The 24,073-nt window shown below is 38.8% G+C and overlaps 1 protein-coding gene and 1 pseudogene across 1 annotated transcript in view; one reads left to right on the forward strand and one right to left on the reverse strand.

The window, feature by feature from the left end:
* Nucleotides 1–118: 118 nt before the first annotated feature.
* The window catches only part of RhoGAP102A (Rho GTPase activating protein at 102A), a 33,062-nt gene continuing 9,107 nt past the window's right edge, over nt 119–24,073 (reverse strand). Inside the window, exons 6-13 of the mRNA XM_086838080.1 lie at nt 23,851–24,017; nt 16,560–16,793; nt 16,352–16,505; nt 11,524–11,809; nt 1,472–1,606; nt 1,264–1,359; nt 1,041–1,195; nt 119–975 (exon numbers count right to left, since the gene is read on the reverse strand). Coding sequence (XP_086694206.1) covers nt 839–975; nt 1,041–1,195; nt 1,264–1,359; nt 1,472–1,606; nt 11,524–11,809; nt 16,352–16,505; nt 16,560–16,793; nt 23,851–24,017 — 1,364 coding nt within the window. The 3' untranslated portion in view covers nt 119–838. The remainder of the gene's footprint in view (nt 976–1,040; nt 1,196–1,263; nt 1,360–1,471; nt 1,607–11,523; nt 11,810–16,351; nt 16,506–16,559; nt 16,794–23,850; nt 24,018–24,073) is intronic.
* On the forward strand, nt 17,903–18,997 carry LOC147642853 (uncharacterized; annotated as a pseudogene).

Genomic DNA, 24,073 nt, shown 5'->3' on the forward strand with positions numbered 1-24,073 from the left:
TTTAACTTTTAATTTAGTGATCTTGTTGATAATTATATACCATTGCTCTGAACTTAATAACTTTGTTTGTAATTATAAATTATTTTTTTCTTTTTATTTCGGTTTTCTTAAACTATTATTTATTTTAAACTATTATTTATTTAACATTAATTTAAAACGATAAGTATACAAATAATACTGGTAAAATATATTAATCGTGCAAAAAAAAAATTTGGGAAATGATCATTTGAGTTATACATTTTCCATATTACGTCGTACGAATGTACCGTTCGCTATCCTGGAAATGCCCATAGTATATACCATTCACTTTATAAGTTCATAGTTCATTTTTGAAGACACTTGGTGCTTCTATATTAAAAAACTAATATGTTATATGATTAATATTAGAATAAAGAACATTTAACAGTAATTACCGAATATACTTTCATTATGATACAGAATATATCTTAAACATGTAATCACATTGAAACATCAAGCATGCGAACTGGTATTTTAGGGTATTAAAATGTGTTTTTGGAACAGCATACCTTAATTTCATTATTTTTATCACTTTGCTCAGATTGCATTATTGCCAAGCGTTTTCCAGCAGCGTAGAAAGCGAATCCTAAATAATATTTGCAAATTGCCCTGCTAACTTGTTGGACATGTGTATCTCAAAATTCTCTCATCCAAAAATGGTTTTATAGGATAATATTGTAAACATTTTTTAAATAAAATATATTTATCAAATGTATATAACTTAGCTGCACATAATACTTCTTAAATGGTAGTTTTATCGTTAGTATGGCATTACATATTTTGTGTAAAATATTTATTGGGTTCAAGAATAAAATATTTTTTAATTATTTAACCGAATGGAGCTAGGTATTAAATGTTGCCGCTTATGTAGCTTTCTTTTCCTTTTTTCTAACACCAAGTTACTGGAAATTGATGGCTCAGAATTGTCGTCATCTTTTCTGGGGTATGTATTATTATCTATTTATTGGATATGCGAAATGAATAAATACGTGAATATAAAGTAAAAAAATATGCATATTTACCCCTATTTCCAAAGGATTGTGCTTTTTCCGGCAAAGATATTTTCAAGCTAACTGTGAAAACTTTATCATTATCTCCTTGACAATGTCTGTTAGCACATAATTCTTCCTGATTGGTATTTTTATTTTTCTGTGTTTTGTTGTTATAACTTTGATCGCTATTGTTTAATGTACATATTGTTATCTTATTAGTGTTCAGATAGTAATCATTAACAATAATACAAACCGATCACATTCTTTGGAAGTATTTTCAAAGACATCGTCTGATAAACTTGCAGCTTCACTGCAATTTTGGAAATCGTCTAAATGGTGATGTAGATCCCTGCAAATAATATATATATATTGTAATGATTGACAACTTGACTATATTAAGACAAAATGTATTATAATAAAATTTAATTATATTTTTTAATTAATTTAATAAATATACTTACCATTGCAATAGCTGTGCTTTTGTGGAAATTAGTTCATTCAACTTATCAGGACATACATCTAACATTTGAGCATAAAGGACGTCTAGAAGTTCTGCTGGTACTTTAAACATTTCTTCATAATGATCAATCATGGTCCTACAAAGAAATGTTAAGTATTTATAAATAATAATATTTAAAACGTTTCATTTTCTTTATTTAAACTTAAACGTGGTCCCTAATTGGCGCTCTCTTAATAGTGACCGTACCAACTCTATCGTGCACGGTCGATAATAATAACGTGTGTACGCCCAGTCGCACTTTTTAGCCAAACTCCTGCCGACTTTCATGCGAATCCTTTATTACAAAAAACTTTATGAATCTTCGATTTTTTTACAAGCTAATTTCTTTTATTTGCTGCATTTAAATTGTAGTAAATTATTTTAAACCACACTTACAAATATTTTTTAGAATATTATATGACCAACTGGGGATTGAACCTACGTCTTAATGTTTAACAGTCCGGCTGCTTACACATCGCGCCACGCAGACAACTAAAATTGTGTCGGCGATATACACACATCTGCATATCGCGTGTGAGAGGGACAAAAACTTTCAACCCCTTTAGGACATTTATTGTTTTTGCTAGCTTGATATTTGTTTTTAATTCGCTTTTATTAGTTCGGGACGTAAGTATGTATGGTATGTAACGGAATCTTTGAACACTATTTTGCAAGGGTTTCCAAATATCTGATAAGCTTGAAACTTTGCATACTTCTCAATGACAATGCAAGGATCGTCAGGATTGATAAATTCTTTTTTTATAAAGCGTCCGTAAAGGAGTAAGAGAAACAGAGATAGCGCGCGATCTGCGCATGCCTGCTGGACAAGCAGAGCTTGATTGCCCAAAGATAACACGAAAAATCCCATGGCTATACCTCAAATTTGATGAAAATCTGTTGAAAACTGAAAAAGTTATAATATTTAATTGTATTAATTTCTCGATCGTTCCTATGGGAGCTATATGATATAGTTGTCCGATTTTCATAAAATTTTACACAAAATTGTAGAATATAATAAAATGGCAATATCTCAAATTTAATCAAATTCTGTTGAAAACTGATAATGTTATAATTTTTTATGTAAAAATTTTCCGATCATTCCTATGGCAGCTATATGACATAGTCGTCCGATCCGGCCCGTTCCGAGTATACGATCCGTATACGAGTGAGAATATATAGAAGACTAACTACAAAGTTTCATTCAGATAGCTTCAAACCTGAGAGACTAGTTTGCGTAGAAACGGACAGACGGACAGAAGGACAGACGGACAGACGGACAGACGAACAGACGGACAGACGGACAGACGGACATGGCTAGATCGACTCGGCTATTGATGCTGATCAAGAATATATATACTTTATATGGTCGGAGGTGACTCCTTCACCGCGTTGCAAACTTCTGACTGAAATTATAATACCCTGCAAGGGTATAAAAAGTCGAGAGTGCGGACGACCCAAGAGGCCTATAAGGATCAGCAATGCCCTTAGAGGAAGTCGACAACCCTTCTGAAGCACTAGGGGAAATCGAGAACGATCGAGAAATTAATACAATTAAATTTATAACTTTTTCAGTTTTCAGCTGATTTTCATCAAATTTGAGGTATAGCCATTTTATATAAGTCTTAAATTTTGTGTCAAATTTCATGAAAATCGGACGACTGTATCATATAGGTGCCATACAAACGATCGTTTGATGTGGAGGAAAAATGCAAATCAGTGAATGTAAAATTGCAAATATAATATGTATAAGTGAATGAAATGAAAGCAGGTATTACTTCATTGTTTTTTTTTAACACAAATATATATAATTTATATTGTATGGATTCCTATTCATAGAAGTTCTATCTGCAAGGGTATGTAAACTTCGGCGTGCCGAAGTTAGCTTCCTTTCTTGTTTAATATATCGCTGTATCTCATACCAAGGTGTTAACTTTTATAGTAGATAATAATATCGAGAGTACGGTTTCTTATTTTAAATTTGATAGTTCCTTATCTTTAGCTTAGTATATATTATTTGCACTTTTTACTTATAATATATTTGGCACGTTTACTTTTATTTTCTTCTGCACTTTTCTCTTTCTATTTATGAATTTTTTTTTATACAGGGTAGATTACTGCTCAGCATCACCCAAGAGGATCTATCCATGTACGTAGGTACTTGTCACTCAAAGAGGTAAAGGGAGGGGAGAGAGAGAGGAAAATAAATATAACAAATTATAATTTTCCCAATTTATTACATATCTTCGTCATATATTTGTACATTTTTTCATTTTTCCGGAATAAGCCTTGACTAGTTATCAAAGGAGGAAAATTTTAGTTGGAGGCAACGACCATAATAAAAACAAAACGAAAAGAGAACGAAAAACCTTTCGATTCCGCATTCTATGATACTAAGATAAACTAAATACAGTGAACGAAAAACTCAAAGGGGTTGCCGGGTCAAGTACGCAGCTCTGATTTTATAACCAAAATACAAAATAATATTGGTTGCGTTAAGCAAACAACATGCAACATCTTACAATAGCTCGGCCGCTCTTTCGCTTCCGTATGCAACGGCCCTTCGCGCACTTTCCGCTGAGCAAAACTACATGATCATCAGCTCACGAGTTTTCGAGCTGAGGGATGGCTAGTTCACGACCCACTTCTCGGACCCGCTCCCGCCCTGTTATGTTGGGCTTATCGGTCGGGAGCGCGGGCCTTATATTAAAGCTAGTTTAGTACCATGTATGCAGCGAAATAAAGCTGACACGCTAAAATTACCCTACGACGCCCCGACTTTTCATTTCTTACCCCGAGAGTTTTTCTTCGTTTCGCGACGTGGGATTTTTGGCTTCACCCCAAGGCTCTACACATTTTGGTTCTTCGAGCAGGATACGGATATCCTTTCGCCCTTTCACCAGCAGTTTCCGGTGATTTTTAAGCTAAAGCACAAGCTTTTTTCCGTCTTTTTCTCGCTGCCGGTCTTCAACGGTGGGCCGAACATGAAATTTCGGTCATACTGCTGTTATAGTAATTTTTTTGTTCGTGTCAACTCCAAATCCGAGTTTTCCTGACGCAACGACAGTTGAGAAATTCCTATTTCTCTTCATATTCGACCGTATCCGTTTTGTGTACGCTGCCAGGATCCTCACCGTTTCTTTCGGTTCCCCATTATCCATCCACTTGCCAACGGTCGAGCCTTAATGTGCAGCCACATATACACATCTTATGACTAATATATTTTCTGACTTTGATTCCAGTGATTAACGTCCTATAATATAATTAAGATATTCAGAGTGAGCAAAACAATCGCCAACAAAACGCAAAGGCGAGTGTTTTTTAATTGTTTTCAACTTAGCGGCCGTGTTGTTGTTGCCGTTTAGTTCTTTAGCTCCCTCACATAGGGAAGGCTTGCCATCGGCATAACCCAGTGAGCTTTTTCTCCGCTACCAAAATCCGAAGTTTTTAATTCCACCTTGCCGGCGCTGAAATAATTAGACATCTGCATCTGATAATTTTGTAAGCAACCGTTCAACACCCGTCAATATATACAGAACTAGAATTTAAGCCCGCACGGAAGCGACCGCGATTATTTCTCAACTTAGCCGCCGCAGCGGCCGTGTTGTTGTTCTTCCCACTGAGATTTTCTTCTGAACGAAGTGTTTATTTTCATCATTTCGGGTCCGTATTAAATCAATTTGACAATAATTAATTACTTGCGACTAATAATTACCTAAATCAGTAATTAATTAAGTAGTAACTTTTTTTTTATAATTTTTCAACTACGGCCAACTTCTTGCCCAAATCTCTACACTGGGCCTAGTGTAACCGTATACCCAATCCGCATCTCCGCCACTGTCCCATCTGATTTCGAAGCTTTCAACTGTAAATCCACGAGCAGTTAGCAAAATTCCGTAAATACTTCTTCGACGTTCACTTGTTTCACCGCAAAAAGCTGGCTTAAACCGTTGTTGATATTGCCTTAAGGAAGTTTGTCACAACTGACCGGGTAACTCACTTTAAGGCACACAATAACATTTCTGCCACTTCCGAATCTGCAAAAGTTTCTCCTTTCATATGCCAAGTCCATCGCGATCACCTTGTGGGAAAAGGTGAAAAAGAGCTACGAGAGCTGTCCCGATCTTCTTTTCGTGTCCGCTGATACTACGGCCCACTCTTGCCGTACGTGCCGCAAACGGCATCACACTATGCTGCATCCCATCAACTCCGCCTTCAGTGTTCAGATTCCTCCTGAACCTTTGAACCCAGTATTCGCACCGATCCAAGGAATTTCGTCGTTTTCCGCCCGAGTTGTAACTTCTCCCGATTCCGTCAATTACTGGGTACCATAAGACGGCATCAAAAGCAGGCGTTCCACAGGTTCTCACTCCTACCGTTGCTGTCTGTATCGGAATCCATCCGCTTCCAACATGCCAACAGTCCCTCAGGCTCAGTACTGAGAAGTAAAGTACCCCGATCTTAGCATCGAATACCTCCGTATTCCTAGTTCGCACTATTATTGACCACTCATTTAAATGCTATATTTTTCTAGTCCGCCCCGAAATGATGGCGACATCTTTGCGCACCGCGAACGATCTACAGGGCAGACGTACCAGAGGTTTCCACTTCTACAAATGCCGATTCTGCCCCGAAATCCATCCGGTACGGAGATATTCAAAAATATACCAGATACCGATAGCAATATACTTCTGTAATTAAGTAAAATTGTAATTAAAACGTATATTAGCCAGCTCACTAGATTATTGCCGTTGCCAAATCTTGCCACCAAGTCGGTCTTTCAAACAATAAAATTGTAATAAACTAATTAAAAAAATTCATGGCGCCCCAGGGTGGACAAGTTATTATTTAGAATTGGCAACATAAAAAATAGTGACAGAATATATATATTTTCACATAAACACATATAAAAAATCAGAGGTATTTGTGCAAAAAATATAAAGCTGGAGTTGGAGACAAATTAATTGTTTGTTGTCTTGTGCTGCAATATTACACCTCGATTTTAATTCTTGGCACATACGTATCCATATAGTAAAGCTAGATTGACTGAGTAATTTATCAATTATATATATTTTTTAAACAATTACATACAACACATATTATAATTGAACCGCTCTAGGACAACATTTATTTATTGTATCGTAATATTGCAATCACTGTCGCGCCCTTCCCCCGCTCTCTCGTTGAAACTAGCTTTAATAGTTTGGAAGTTAATCCAAGCTTGCACGCCAATACATAAAGCCGTATATACCAGCAGCTGCAGCGGTGAACTTTTTCGTATTCGCTTTTATGTACCGGTGTAGGTGTTGTTGTTGTTGAGCCGTCTTCTTTTGGCGTGCTTAGATTAGTGGACCGCCAAGTGACGCGCTACCCTGTTTTCGTTGGGTACACTCTTTTTCGGTCATTTGATTGGCGGACCGCCAAGTGACGCGCTACCCTGTGCGCGACTTCCGAATTTGGCATTGCAAAAATGTAGTGGAAATTATTCTGAATTTAAAATCTTTATCAGCCTCTTCGAAACTTTGGTTCATAAAGATGCCAGCATTCTACTTTGGTGAAGCTTTAGTAATAATTCAAGCTTACCAAGTCACCGAGAGTAATTACGATAAGGCGATGGCCAGTTTAAAAAAGGTTTACGAAAGCGAATGCCTCATTTTCATTAATAACATTAATAACATTATTTTGTCTTCCGAAAATATCGCATCTGTTCGCATCCTCCTTGAGAAATCTTGTCGACACTGTTTCGTCGGTTTACGGTTCTCTGCTATCGATAGGAGATGACTCCAAAATTTCGAACGCAATATCACCGTACAGACAATCAGGTCTGAAGAGTCTCAGGTTCTTCAAACAACAGGTTTTTAATTGACAAAGTGGTATTCAAACTCACCTGAGGTCAAGTTGTAAATACTTTCAGTTGTAGTGAAGAACCGTTAGTGCCGACACCATGTTACAGAAATTTTAGTCACTGGAGGAAATGCCGACTTCAAAGAAAATTGTATCGCTAGAGCACAACTTGTGTGATAATTTAAGGAAGACTACTTAGGTATTGCCATCAGGTCGGTTTAAAGTAAGACTGCCGTTTAAATCTAACCCCAATGGGTTGGGCAATTCCTTTGAAGTTGCAAAACGGCGGTTTTTGCCGCTTGAGAGAAGGTTGTCACGAGATCCTGATATGAAGACCATGTACTTGGAATTCATGTTCATATGTCATATGTCGCCAACAGACAACAAAAATCCTTCCACTCCACATACTGTCACTCCTCATCAAAGTGTGTTGAGGCCATAGAGTACGTCAACAAAGTTGCGCGTTGTTTTCGATGCATCGTGCAAAATATCGTCTCAAATGACATCTTGATGGTGGGACCGACAATCCAAAAGAGTTATACTGCACTCTACTCCGCTTCCAGCTGCACATGTACGCCGGACTGCAGATGTTAAAAAGATGTATCGCCAAGTTATCGTTCATAAAGCGGATAGGCAGTTTCAACTCATACTGTGGAGAAGGCACCCCTCTGAATCCTTGAGATTACATAAGCCCAATACCGTTAGATATGGAACAGCCCTCTTTCTGGCTACTCGGTGTTTAAAAAGGTTGAGTTAATCTACAAAACTTTCATTCCCTAGGTCTGCTGACGTAATTGGATTCGATTTTTACGTCGATGACCCTGTATCAATTAGACGAGGTAGCTATTCCTCGGCTTGTGCATACCAATTCGATGACACCGGTACAGTTACATGCCTTTGCCGACGGTCTCATTATAGAGCTTGCGCCTACATTCGTAGCTGAAGGTTAAAAATTGTCGTTGTTGACTTCGAAAAGTAGCGCCGCTCAAGACCAAAACCCTCCCAAAGCTTGAGTTATGTGCCGCTCACCTTCTCGCAGATCTCTGCTAGAGAATCAAACCCTTAATAAAGGTCCCTATCGAACGAATAGTATACTGGTCGGATTGGATCCGATTTCATCCATCTTCGTTGTCGACATTCGTTTCAAACAGGGTTGGAGAAGCTTATGGCGGCATGTTCCAACATATCAAAGCCCAGCGAATATAGTTTCTAGAGGTTAGAGGTGACGTCGACGAAATTGGACAGTCGATCTGTATCACCGGATCACCGTGTCTTAAAGACGAAGAGGAGAACTGGGCCCAAAAATACGGAAAAAAATGTGCAAACTTCCGGTTTGCAAGACATCATCAAGAGATTCTCGTCACACCTTAAAGTGCTTAGAATGTTTGCTGCTGTTTTTTGCTTTATAAGAATATGTCAAGACAAGAGTATAGTTTTCGAAAAAAAACACTGTCACCGACTAAATATAGTGAAGCATTTAATAAGATTGTCATAATAATTCAAAAGCACGAGTATCATATAGAAATCGAAAAAATGCAAAAAAGCTCCTAGGTCGGCCCAAGTCTTCAGCGATTGAACCAATTTATCTTATTAAAGCCCTAACTGATGACTCAAATTATGGGAAATCTTCCCGCAGATAGACTCCGTGCTTTCCGCCCATTTACAATATGGGGCGTTGATTTTTATGGCCCTGTTTATACGACATAGAAAATTTGAGAAAGACCCCCATATAAATCCTACGTTGCCTTATTTGTTTGTTTTCCGTCCAAAGCGGTTCACTTAGAAATTTTTTCAGACCTAAGTACTGACTCCTTTTTATTGGCTTTTCAAAAGTTCATTGGTCGCTGAGGATGTCCCCAGACGTGACGAACTTCCTTCGAGCGAAACGCCACGTCCAGGCTCTTCGCAAAAGGCTCGAGGACCAGACAGGCGGTCCTCAACGCAGAAGAGCTCGGAACAGTCCTCGTCGGGGTACAAGGAGTTTTGAACTCGTGGCCCCTCGGAGCTCTCAGCCAGGACCCAAGCGACGCAGAGGCGTTCACCCCCAGACACCTGCTGACAGGCGGTCCCCTCTTCGCAGCACCAGCACTTCGGACCCCGGACCAGGCGGGTCTCAGCTGCTTGGGACGATGGCGGCTTGTCTCGTCAGTCAGGCAGATGTTTTGGCGGCGATGGTCCCGGGAGTATGTTCTGGGCCTACAGCTCCGAGGCAAGTGGCACCACCAGGAGGATAACGTCGAGAAAGTACAGCTCGTCGTCGTGGCGCCTCAACAGTGGCTGATAGGGCGGATCGTCGCGAAGCACGCAGGGGAGGCCGGCATGGTCAGGGTCGTCGACCTTAGACGGAGCGTTGGAGCTGTCTTCCGAAGGGCGATCCAAAAGCTGGCGCCGCTTCCAGAGCGCAATAAAGCTATCTTGCGCTCTTCGCCAATTCGCCTTCGTTTTAGTTTTAATTTCAATATGTGTGGTGGCATTCCAGGCAGATCAAGTGAGTTTAGAAATTCCGTAGGGTAATTAACTGCTTCCTCTTCCTTCCTTCCTCTGCCTCCACAACGGGGTCTATCGACTTATATGTAATTTCGTCAGTTTCTATGCTGGACTGGATACATGATTGAGCTGGTTTACATCTTTGTTCTTTGCAGCGAGAATCGCTCGTCCACTGAGCCAATCGTGATTCCTATAATTTATTCGGATATCGGGGAACACTTTTTGGATAAGTCCTTTCTTCGATGTAACTAAATTACAGAAATTTTCGGGCAATACTATATTTCTCGACGTCTCATTGACTGGCAGCTTTCCGTTCCCCGTGTCCAGTAGCTGTCGTGAGAATACGTCGGCTAAGTCATCGTTCTGTAACTGGACACGCATATTCGTCTTCAACTGTAATGTACGTACATGTTGCCACAATATAGAATATTTTAGGCAAGTATTTATCTCGTCAGCTGGTGTCGATCGGGAAATCACAGGCAACGTTTGCCTGAAATCCCCTGCGAGCAATATTAACGCATTCCCAAATGGTTGGACAGCTCCATGCAAATCCCGCAATGATCGATCGAAAGCCTCCAGCGATGTTTTGTGTGCCATTGTGCATTCATCCCAAACAATGAGTTCACATCTTTGCAATACTTTTCCCATGCCAGATGCTCTGGAAATGTTGCACGTAGGAGTCTCGATGATTTGCATGCTCAACGGCAACTTCAGCGCTGAATGAGCAGTCCTCCAACCAGGTAACAATGTCGCAGCGATTCTAGATGAAGCAAGAGCTAAAGCTATGTCCTTGTTAGCTCGAACCGTAGCCAAAATGAATGTAATGTAATGTTTTCCCCGTTCCTCCTGGAGCATCCAAGCTTCAGCTACCCTTGCCCTGTCGCGTTCATTATTTTGAGAGTAAATCAATTCGCCTGCCTAACTCTCAATCGTTTTCTCTCAAGCCTATCTGCTCGTCTTTCTGCTGATTCCGCGTTGTGCATCTGCATTGCTCTCAGCCGCTCAGTCTCTCGGATGGAGGCCCGTTCTTCGTCAGTCATATTCGTAATCTTACGGCTTTTTGCTTCTGTATTGCGAGTACGACGACCCAAACTCGACTTCTTGGGTGGCATGACTTCGTTTCTTACTGAACCTGAACAAAAAGTAAAATTTTAATCTCCAATTTCTTCTGTCAATATGTTGGGGATGTTTGACAGGAAATGCTTCGATTCAGCTGGCTGCCTGTAGAGGGCGCAGCAGTAGGGGCACAGGAAAACGCGAAAAAACAACTGATATATTCGCAAACGCAGATAAGCTATCAACATCAAAAGTAGACAATAACCGACTGGACTGGAACCTCAACGCATGTTGTGTAAAAATTTGGGCTTAAACGGTTCAGAACTTTTCAAGTCTATAAAGGAAGTAGGCACGAACAGAGCATTTTTATATATATAGATGTATGTCATACAATCGAACGTTAGATATAGCGGAAATATGCAAAACTGAAATGTAAAACTGTAAATATAATATATATATATATATATATATATATATATATGTGAATGAAAGCAGGCATTACTATTTTGAATCTTAACATAAATATATATAACTTATATTGTTTTAATTCGTCATCGAAATTCTATCTGCAAGGGCATATAAACTTCGGCGTGCCAAAGTTGGCTTCGTTTCTTATTTTTGAAATCATACCTGACTACATTAATTGCATCGCTCATCTGCTGCTGTTCTCTTTTTTTATCCAAGGACAAAGTTGTATGGCGAAGAATATTCGGAGCAAAGACCGTTGCCAGATTACTGCTATCCATTTTATTGCCACTTATTAAACAATTTCCATCAACATCGCATATATCGTCGCTGTGTGCTGCCACTTTTGCAAGAAATACAAGTAGGACATACAGCGTGTCTCTATGTGGAATCGGAAGTAGTCTTATTAAGTGTGATATAGCTTCTAGTTGCAATCTCCGATTTCGTATACCTGCAAAATTCGGTTTGTTATTATTTTTTAACGGGAATGGAACCTCGGGTAGCCTTAGTTTGTACAGCGTTACGGAAAGCAATTGGATAAAATTGGATATTGTGGGAATTGAACTCAGCCCAATAACTGATGGCGGGTATCTCACAGTTTAACTATAGTTCAGTATAGTGTTGCCAAGAGTCCTGGACTAATAATCTTACTGTCCAAAGGTAGACCTTGAGTTGCTATATTGTTTTTTTTTTATTTATTATATAAAGAAATTTACATACTGTAACTATAAATTTTTTTTTACAGAAGCAATGTAAAAATAATTCATTATTTCCAAGCTCAAAAAACAGTATATGCAACCTCCAATTTAAGAAAATGTTTATACCCATGCAGGATATTATAATTTCAGTCAGAAGTTTGCAACGCAGTCAAGGAGTTTGTCTAGCCCTCTCCGTCTGTCCGTTCTTACGCAAACTAGTCTCTCAGTTTTGAAGCTAATTGAATGAAACTTTGCAGTTGGTTTTCAATATACTCTCACTCGTATGTTATATGTCGGAACGGGCCGGATCGGACGACTATATCATATAGCTGCCATAGGAACGATCGGAAAATTTTTACAAAAAGAAAATTATTACTTCTTCAAATTTGAGATATTGCCCTTTTATATTATTCTTTAATTTCGGTTTCCAATTTTCATAAAATTAAAATCGAAATTCTAGAATAATATAAAAATAGAATATATATAAAAACCTTTAATATGATGAAAATCTTTTAAAAATTTAAATTGGTTTGACTTGTTTTCTTAACATTTTCCAATTGTTCCTATGGCAGCTATATGATATAGTTATAGTATATAATATGTACGAGTGAGATTATATAGAAGACTGACTACAAAGTTTCCTTTAGGTAGCTTTAAAACTGAGAAACTACTTTGCGTAGAAACAGACAGACGGACATGGCTAGATCTACTCGGTTTTTGAAGCTAATCAAGAATATGCATAAATACTTTATATGGTCCGAGATGACTCCTCCAATGCGTTGCAAACCCTGCAAGGGTATAATATAACGAGAAAATTAATTACCGACGTGATGCCAGATTGTTTGCTTGCATTTGTTCTAGGTGGATTAGTATTATGGATTTTAGTATGAACAGACTATCTACATTAGAGTTTATGTGTAGAAATCATTATAATTATGCACATACATTTTGAAAGGTTCATGCAATTCAAAACAAGTTTAACAATGACGCAACATTAATAGGGTCTTCCCACAGAGATCCATCTGCTTCCTCCATCCGTTGAACGGATGGTCTATAAGGTCTTACGGTTCCGAAATTTCTCATTCTCCCTCTCCTTCCGGTGTCCATCCGAATTTGATTAATTTGTTTGGCGGTAGTTGGACGATAGTTCTTCGGTGCAACTCTAAATTCTTCTTATAGCCTATGAAAATTTTAGCATATTTCCACGAAAATGTAAACAGAGATGAAAGGAACGAGTTGAATATGGAAGGCGCTAAAGTTGAAAGTACACCATCGTCGGTGTTTTCCAGTATATTCTAGCCCTCCGTTGTCTCGAATACTATTTCTGCTTTATTTGAAATAGATGTTGTGGACCAAAATGCACACTCCTTGGAGCATTTGCTCTTTGTTAACTAATGCATTTTAATATAGTGCCACCATATTCTGCCGCAATTTGGATGTTTTCTGTTGTTAAACAGCAATTTTTTACAGTAGCCATTTTAACTAGCTTTGCTTATACTTTTGAAGACGGAGTTCACATCTGTGAAAAATCCTAACTGTTTCACACGAATGGACTGTGTAGGAAGACAGTATAGGATCAAGTATTTCTACTTGGTACGTGGAAATTAAGTTAAGTCCACGTCAACATGATTGAGGTTATAGATAAAGGTTATGCCAAGCATAGTTCCACGGTTGGCTTAGGATGGTAGTTTGATTAGGAGGAGTCTTTTTGAGTAAGAAGGTAGTCTTGGGTTTGGATCATAATTAAAACCGAGTAGTGCGAAAAGTAAAAAGGTTTTTTGAACCGATTCGATGGGTTTACTGTGGACACCGCACTGAGGGATCTAATACAGCATCCATATTCAAAGATAGAAACAACTAAAGAAATATATCGGGATTTATAACATAGGGGTCATTGAATTTCTTTGACCACCGTTTAATAAATCCAAGCACGCCCCTCTATTCACCCCCTCTGTTCTAAATAATGTAAACAATAAGGGACCCAAATGACTCCCTTAAAAACGCCAGAAAAACATAAGACAGATTATTCTTAAAGAGGACCTTTTCCGTCCTGCTATTCAGATAACTTGAGATCCAACTAAGAAGATCAACTAGAAATCCCATTAAATCGATTTTCTTAACTAGAAGGGAATGGTTAGAAGAATCAATTACTTTACTAAAGTTAGTATAGATTTCGTCATTCTGAAAGTTATTATGGAAGCTCTTTATTATAAAGGAAGCGAGCTCCAAAAGGTTCATTTTTTTTATCTTTTTATTTATAAATCCATGTTGACATGGAGAAATAACGGATCTACAAAGGTTGCAAAGATAAAAGACTTTTTGGCTAGACAGTCAGATATATTCCGTAAGTCAGATCCAAAGTCGAGAGTCTCATCGAAATTAGCATGATAGTGATCTTCTGGTTGCGTCAGAGGCGCAATTGACTTTTGCCGGATCAGAGCCAAAACAAAGATCGAGCAAGTCGTCTAAGGAATTTCGTACATGGTTGACTTGAGACGGCAAATGTTAAACAAGCCAGCGATAAAGTAATGCTGTGTAGAAATTAAGAGAGTATTGGCGGAATTATTTAAGCACTAAATAGCTCCAGGTATATTAAAATCACATAGGACTACCAACTGGTCTCTATCCAAAAGTCTACTGGAAACCATCTGAATAGTGAAAAGGGGGTTCCAATAAATAAGAAGTTCCGACAATGGAGATATGTAGGAACAGGTAATAAAAATGGAGCTACCATTGATAGACAGCTTTACACATTGGAATTTAGCATCGTTTCATTCCTCGACGTGAGTAAGGAGTCAACCGTTATAAGGACTCCACCCAAACGCCTGATAGGGAGTAGGTTAGTTTTTTGGTTCGGGATTGGGAGACGTAGATCAGGCCTAGGATGAGTTATTTTACAGGCCGCATTTTTTTTCTAAGTTTTCAACTCTTTGGCAACAACGTACTCTGGTCAGAATTTGGTAGAGCAAATAGTGTCAAAGAGTTTGAATTTTTATTTTGATTTTATTAGCTCTGGTCTTGCCTTGGATAAAGGTGATAACATCTTTCAATGTTTAAGCAGGGGGGAGCCACGAAACAAATATATGTCTCGTAAGTAGAGATTAGTTAACTTCCGTGCCATTGTCGGCCGGTATTCTGGGCCTAACACCCTGGGCGGATGTAATGATATTTAGGGGGCTTTGGGGGGTCATTATTTGGGACCCCCAGGGGATAAAACAGATATCAACTCTGGTAAGGGTATTCGGTACATTCGGGCACCGAAACTTTTCTAGCTCTCAATCTCAGCACGGCTGCTGCTATGTGCCCGTCGCGGGTTGTTGGTATCCGCCAAGATGCTGCCCCCCAATTGCGGTTTTTTTTTTTAAGAGCTAAGGCTATTAAACTGGTTATATAGCGCCAAGAACATAGTTTAGCGAAAACTCGATAATATGTCCTTAAAACCGCCCTTGGTTTGCTACATGAAGTGCAGCATTTCCGTCTCCATCTCGCGACAGTCCTCGCAGCAGTAACGCAGGCCGATGTTTTTTCTAACATCGTCCACCGTCCCGTGCAAGATGTTGGCGCACAGCCAGACACCTGCAGTAATGTGCTTTTTCAGGTTTTGGCAAAGCTGAGAATTTGCGAATTCCTGATTGGGACTTACCACTGTACTTAAACTTTTGGAAATAAGCGAGAGAGAGCCATAGATAAGACAGGCGGTACAAAGAGAGAGTGGGAGTGCGAGAGCGTGGATATTAGCAAGCAACATTTAGCGGTCGCGACGGCGCAGACAACGGCTAAATGGGATAGACACAAAGAGGAATGCAAAAAAGCGCAAAAGCAAATAATAGCAGCATAATTAAAATTGATAAACAAACTCAATTAACTACACAAATTAGAAAAGCTGCGGGAACATGCGAAGTGAACGGGAAGTTAATAAACACAAGGTAAGAGATTTAAATTTAAGCCCCGGTGCTTTATGCAAAATTTAATCATAAATCGAGAGCGCAAGAAAAAACACTTCCGTTTACTCGGAAAGATAGACAATAACTATATAAAGATAATAAGTGTCGCTGTCGCAACGATGCAAACAACGGCTTAACAGGGAAGGCACGAAGAGGAATGCGAAATATGCAAAAGCAAGCGCTAGCAGCGCAATAAAAATAGAATGCACAAGAATAGCTGCGTGCAGTGCATCGGGTAGGTATTGCATCGGTAGGTATTATACATCTCGATCGAATTAATCCAATTGCAAAAAAAGGCTTCCTTTCTGGTTTATTTATAATATATAAAACATTAAATTTGTATTTACGCACGTTGAGTTTCTATAAAGGTAGAATATAACGCAGTACACAGAAGAGGTTCGGGAAGGTCTCGTAGAAATTCTTTTAGTAAAGTGGCAACGTCGTGTGGACATGTATTGACAGGAATTTTGAAATCTCCAATACCGCTATCAAATTCTTCTCGCAACTAGAGAAATATTAGACACACAGTGAGAGCATTTTATAGATAACACGTCATTACCTGCTTGATACGCTTTTTGGATGAGCTTACACGAAAAAGTCCGACCTTTTGCAATCCATTTTCCTCTAAATGCTCAATACAGCTATAAACAAATAGAGGCACCATAAGATCTTGATGGGGTCTATTGTAGTTATGTTGTGATTGATCTGTTTTTAGAGGGTCGCTAAATCGCTCGCAGTTTTCCATAGGCCCATTTTCCAAAGACTTGGTTGGTAAACTCTCACAAGATCGCACCTAAAAAATACATTTTTAAATAATATCTATATATATATATATATATATATTTTGTATATAATCCAAACCTTACATAGAACATGTACATATACATATGCTTTAAAACCGTGCAAAAAATAATTACTATAGGCTTTTTAATGTTAGGGAAATCATTTGACGATATAAATGTATAAATAGGTTATAAATTATTTTTCTAAAAGTTTCTGTAGCATCTATATAATGCAGTTGTTCGATCCGACCTGTTACGATTTGTATAGAAGTCGAACTGCAATGTTTTATTCAGATAGCTTCTAAACTGAGAGACTAGTTTAAGTAGAAACGTACAGACGGACATGGCTAGATATAATTTATAGGGCCGAAAATGAGTCTGTTCGAAGCAGACCGCTCGCGCATAGGTGTACTGCTGCACCTGCTGCGCTCTTAGGCGCTATTCTCTTTGTTATCTATTACTCTCTCTCTCTTCTTCTGTCACCTCATCTATTAAGCAAAACTACATTTGTAAGCTTATATATATTGAAGCCAAGCGTCCGATCGGAAGTTACAGGTCCGACGAGATTAATACGAAAATAAATACGGCATAAAACAAACCTATCGTGCGTTAATTAGTAAATGCTAAAGGGTGGCAAATTCGTTGTCTTCCCCACAAACATTTTGGTGACCCCGACGGAATTCCTTAGCTCGGAGCCTACAATCCTGTGTTCGCTTTTTAATATTGTTTAAACAAATCGCTGTGCTTCGCTGTCGCTTACTGGCATTTGGTCATAAGCAAACAAGCAAACGCACATACATACATACAGAACTACCTGAGTGCATATAGCCGGCCGCTGATTTTCGTTGACATCGCGCGGTTAAAACAAAGCTGTATTGTGCCAAACATTATAAACAAAAGTGGCTCGCGTTTAAGCTTCGCAAATAGTGCCTATTTCAGATATATATACCTATTTCAGATATATATATAGCATAGACGCGCGTTTGCCAATTATCCGCTGTTGCGAGGCAGACAGTTTACAGCAACAACATTGTTGAAGTGCCGTTGCATCTCGGTGACGCTAATTAACCTCTAAATTTCCGCGGTGGAAACAAAACGGGTTCATACCTACTGAAGCGGTCAGACATTTTCCTTTTATTAATTCTTGTCGCGTGAGAAAATAAAAATGTCTAATACGGAAAACTCGGTTCAGCCTCAAAATGAACCGCCAAGTGCCGTGGACTTTTACCGAGCCAAAACCCAATCCCTTTTGCAGCAATTAAATTCGGTGAATATTTATATAAACGCAGAGTCGGTGGATCAGTCTGATGAAGCTTTTTTACTGGCGCGAATGGAGTGAATAAATTTCTGGCCTTTGGTTCCGCACAGACTTCGCTGGAAAAATTTGATTTTGCGGAGATAACGAGCGACTATCGGATCAAATTCTCCACAGCGCTCATGGATGTGAAGGCGAAAATAAATTGAGGTTTAGCGGCACTAAGTAAGTCGCATTTGCCGGCTGCATTCACTGAAAATTCAACATCCATCGACATAATTAATCATCCGGATCTAGGAAGCCTGGGCTGTCAATTCTGGAGATAGCTCGTTTCCATGGATCCTATTCTGATTGGCCGGATTTTATTCCGACGTTCACCACAGTTATCGGAAATGATAAGGAGCTAGGCGATATTGTAAAATTACAATATCTAAGGTCAAGTTTAGGTGGCATGGCTCTAGAGACCATACGTTCTCTTGAGCCCTCGAATGCCAATTATAAAAAGGCTTTGGATTTACTCACCAATCGATTTGATAATAAAGTTCTGAATTTTCAGGCACACTTACAGGTAATATTTGGGTTAAAGAGAAGGGATCGGCCAAGGGTCTTCGGTAGTTAGGCGATTGCATGAATACGCATATGCGAGTACTCCGTAGACTTGCTACAACGCAACAAATCTTAGATGGATTGCTAATTCACATCGTCGCACGAAAGCTGGATCAGAGGACGCGCGAAAAATGGGAAGAGGATTTGTCCATCAACGAGCTATCTACATGGGAGTCTATGGAGTTGTTCTTGCAGAGGAGGTGTAGGATGATGGAAAATTTGTATCAAGCCTTGGAAAACCTAGGAAACCTGCATACATATAGCTCATTGATTCAGCTACTAACTCAAATCTTCCGCTATGCATGTTTTGTGATGCGAAGGATCATTATTTGGCAAAATGCTCTCGATTTTTAAATTTGAGTTCGAATCTTCGATTTAGAGAAGCAAAAAAGTTGCACCTGTGCCTCAACTGTTTGAACAAGGGGCATAGTTCAATTCAAAGCACTGCGGATATTGTCGCATGAAGCACCACACATTGTTGCCCTTCAATCAAGACCCATCCGTACCATCTACCTCAGTCTCATCACTATCATCCGATTCACTTCTAAACTCTCAGTCATCAACATCATCTTCATCAGCATTAGTATCATGTTCACATTCATCATCCCAACCTGATCAACATTCATCAAACCCTCCACCAAAACCCACAAATATTCTGCCCGTTAATTACGTGTTGCTTCCAATCATCGAAAGTCGCATACATTAGGTTAATGGGATTGGTTAATCTTCCTTGAATTTTGATAAGGTAGTCAGCATTCGTCGTGACTCATAGTATCACTGATTATCAGCCCCATTTCAATATAATTGCATCATCGCTGATCCTTATTTCAACTGATCAGAACGAATAGATCTTTTATTGGTGCTGGCCTCTTTTTTGAAATAATTGCTACGGGACAAATTCATTCGGATAGCTCGTTGCCAACAGTTCAGAACACCAAACTTGGTTGGATCGTGTCTGGAGGGCTGCCGAGTGCGTCAAACATAAGTCTGTCTTAGCTGCCATCATCAAGGATCCTAGTAATCATTCTGATAATGACACACTTGTTGCCGTAGTAAAGCGATTTTGGAATATAGAGGACTTTAGTTCGTCAGAACCAGTATTGTTGCCTGAAGACTTGCGATGCGAGCAGCTTTTCAAGGAAAGTTGCGTAAGGCTTGAAAATCTCTTGCCCACATCTGGAGTCATATCTTTAGGTGATTTCTTTTGCCTGCCTCGTCGTCGCTTCAAAAGCTTGGAAGCTAAATTAGATAGGTACCTAGCATTGAAGGCTCAGTACTCCGCATTTTTACGGGAATATATGGAGCTAGGTCACAAGTATCGTGTAACAAGGGCAGCATCGGTACCACAATTCTTTCTTCCTCACCATTGCGTACATAAGCAAAAAAGCACGAGCACAAAGCTGCGTGTCGTGTTTGATGGATCAGCTAAATTGACTTCTGGTAGGTCTCTGAATGACTTACTTCTTGACGGGCCAACAATTCAAAGAAAAATCTTCAACATCCTGATTCGCTTTCGATTTTTCAAAGTTGCCCTTTGTGGAGATATCTGCAATATGTACCGCTGCGAGCGCGTTTCGCATCCTGATAACTTTTTGCAGTGTATAGTTTGGCGACAGAACTCCACGGACAAGCTGAGTGTTTTTAAGTTAAACACAGTGACTTATGGAACCAAGCCAGTTGCCTTCTTGGCTATAAGAGCCATGTATCTCTTATGATGAGGTGGAATCATTCCCGGTTGGAGCCAAAATCGTTCGTAGAGATTGATATGTGGATAATTAAATTTCTGGTGGTGATTCAGTTGAAGAGGTGAGAGAAATTCGTTGCCAGGTAAAGGAGCTACTGTCGCGAGGGCACTTTCCAATCCGCAAATGGTGTTCGAATGATGCAGGAGCTCTCGAAGGGGAGTCTGAGGGCGACAGGGAACAGTTAATAAAATTCCACGATGGATCGTACATCGCCAAGGCCTTGGGCTTGGCCTGGGATCCGGCGTCTGATCAGCACCTATTTTTTCTATCAAATACTGACAACTCATCGACCCACCAAACGAATTGCATTGTCAACAATTGCAAAATTCTATGATCCACTTGGACTAATAACACCAATCATTACAAAATCTAAAATCTTTCTGCAATCCATATGGAGTGCTAACGTGGATTGGGATGACGTATTGCCAGTGCCCATTCTTTCGCCATGGGTGGAGTTGACCTCTCAGTTGGTAGTCATCCAGAACATATAATTTCTACGATTCGCAATGCAACCACAGGGTTCCGTTGAGTTGCATAGATTCTGCGATGCTAGCCTACCACGTGTTTATATCTGCGATCGAAGGTTAATGGACAGTTTAAAGTCCATCTGCTCTGTGCCAAGTCGAGAGTAGCTCCCTTAAAGGCTTTGACAATTCCAAGGTTGGAACTCTTAGCAGCTTATAGTAAGCATCAAGGAAAGTATAGATTTCGACTGCGCATCTCATTGCTGGTCTGACGCATCTATTGTGTTGGCATGGATTCGCCAGCCCCCGAGCTGTTTGAATTGACTTTTCATCGGGCTGCAAATGCATCAACACTTGTGATAAGTTGCAGCGCGTATTTGCACACATTCATCGTTACATTGCCAATTGCAAACCCAAAGCTGTTCCGTTAATAGGCCATCTTTCGGTTGAGGAGATCAACCTTGGTACTGTACTGCTTCTGAGGAGCACCCAACAGTTTTACCTTGCCAAAGAGTATAGGGTTCTCAGCCAGAGCAAGCCGTGATATCACCAAGCAAACGGATATCACTGAGGCCAATGCTTGTATTCGATGAATTACTTCGCGTTGGCGGAAGGCTTCAGAGCTCAAACTTTGACTACGATAAGAGGCATCCGATATTGTTACCCAATGATCATTCAGTCACAAAGGCAATTGTCGTTTATTTTCATAGGAAATATTTACATGCAGAATCACAAGCGTTGCTTGGCACATTTCGGCAAAGTTATAGGGCAATTGAAGGCCGCAAATTCGTAGCTAGCCGTCCTGCCCAACGATGCCGAAGCAGTTGGATAGCAACGATCGAGAAGTTATCTATGATAGAAGACATCACTGGCCACTGCCACTGCATTACTTCGCAGTTTTTATACCCTTGCAGGGTATTATAATTTCAGTCTGAAGTTTGCAACGCAGTGAAGGAGGCACCTCCGACTATATAAAGTTGATCAGGATCAACAGCCGAGTCGATCTAGCCATGTCCGTCTGTCCTTCTGTCCGTCTGTCCGTCTGTCCGTTTCTACGTAAACTAGTCTCTCAGTTTTGAAGCTATCTAAATGAAAATTTGTAGTTTATAGAAGACTATATACTCTCACTCGTATATTTGTCGGAATGGGCCGGATCGGACGACTATATCATATAGCTGCCATAGGAATGATCGGATAATTTTTACAAAAAAAATTATAGCATTTTCAGTTTTCCACAGAATTTGATCAAATTTGAGATATAGCCATTTTACTATAGTCTTCGGGCAACTATATCATATAGCTCCCATAGGAACGATCGAGAAATTAATACAACTAAATGTATAACTTTTTCAGTTATCAGCTGATTTTCATCAAATTTGAGGTATAGCCATTTTATATTAGTCTTAAAATTCATAAAAATCGGACGACTATATCATATAGGTGCCATACAAACGATCGTTTGATGTAGAGAAGAAATGCAAATCTGTAAATGTAAAACTGCAAATATAATATGTATAGGTGAATGAAATGAAAGCTGGTATAACTTCATTGTTTTTTAACATGAATATATATACAGTCGAGTCCCGATAATTCGAAATGGCAAGGGAATCACTTTTTTTACGAATTAGACGGGAATTCGACTTATCGAGATTTCTATTTAACGGGGCTCAAAAATGAAAGAGTCGAATAACCGGGGTTTTTACATTTGTTTATTAAAATCAAACAAACATTATAAGTATGTACATTCATTTGTACGTTTTTCAAATTAAAGGAAAATTAAACAATAACATAAAATTAGAATAAAAAAAAATTAAACAATTAAGCAGGAACATTAAATTATAAAAAAAAAAAAAAATTCAAGCCTTAAAATAATAGCTGTCTGTAAAATCTAACCTACAAAAAATTTCGCATTGCATTACGATTTATAAGAGGTTACGAAACAAAATTACGATTTATAAGAGATTCAATATTCTTTGCGTTGCGCCAAATAATACGAATTAACGAGGGGACCAAAATGTATGGAATTTTTACGAATTAACGAGTTTTTTTCAAGGGGACAGAATTTTTTACGAATTATCGCGATTTTCGATTTAGCGGGGTACGAATTATCGGGACTCGACTGTAATTTATATTGTATGGATTCCTAGTCATAGAAGTTCTATCTGCAAGGGTATATAAACTTCAGCGTGCCGAAGTTAGCTTCCTTTCTTGTCAACATAAATATAGGGTGATTTTGATTTCCTTTTGGCAGCCCTAGTTTTTTACAGTTAACACTTGTTTTTTGTCTGGTAACCCTGGTTAATATTTTCAGCTAGGCTTATAATTTAACTATGAATCGTTTAACAAACGAACAAAGGCTGTCAATTATTGAATTTTACTATCAAAATGATTGCCCTTTTAAGAAAGTTCAGTTTCGTCGACCTTCTCTGTCGGCTATTCGGGGTGTTGTGATGAAATTTCGCACCAAATTTACCCTTAGTTTATTTTTTGTGGGGCCATGTCAAGGCTCATGTCTATAGGGACAAGCCCGCAACAATTGGAGCATTGGAAGCCAATATTGAAGCTTTCATGACCGAGATACCGGCAGAAATGTTGGATAGAGTATTCCAAAATTGGACTAAGCGGATGGAGCATTTAAGTCGCGGGCAACATTTAAATTAAATTATATTTAAACATTTAATTATATTGCCCATACTATGAGTCAAATAAAGATTTAATTCATTTTTCTGAATTTTATGTGTTTTTTTTTTTTCTTTTTAAAGTAGGAAAGCTTTAAAAAAAATCACCCTTTATAAATTAATTAGATTGTATAATTTATTAATGATTGAATTGCAATCTGCAAAGGTATATAAACTTTGACGTACCGAACTTAGCTTAGCTTTCTTTTGTGTTATAATTTAACAACAGTCGGGTCAAACTTAGTAGTTAGCGTATACAAACTTTAGCTTCACAAAAGTGGTGCATATTTAAGAACAAATAAAAAGTTAAAGAAACTTACATTATCGCTGAGCTTAATAACACTTCCGGGATTACTACGACTTCCACGAAACATTGACATTAAGGAACACTTTGAACTATTCCCATTTTCCAAGTAAACATTACGTTTAGTGTCTCTTGCCAAGCACAATTCCAATGGTACTCCAAACAATTCCATCTCTCGTCCGTCTTAATTTAAAAAAAATTATAATTTAATATTTTTTAATTGTATTTCATAGAAAGAA

This window comes from Drosophila serrata, unplaced genomic scaffold (genome assembly GCF_035046125.1).
Source record: "Drosophila serrata isolate PLE 108 unplaced genomic scaffold, ASM3504612v1 contig_345, whole genome shotgun sequence".
Lineage (NCBI taxonomy): Eukaryota > Metazoa > Arthropoda > Insecta > Diptera > Drosophilidae > Drosophila > Drosophila serrata.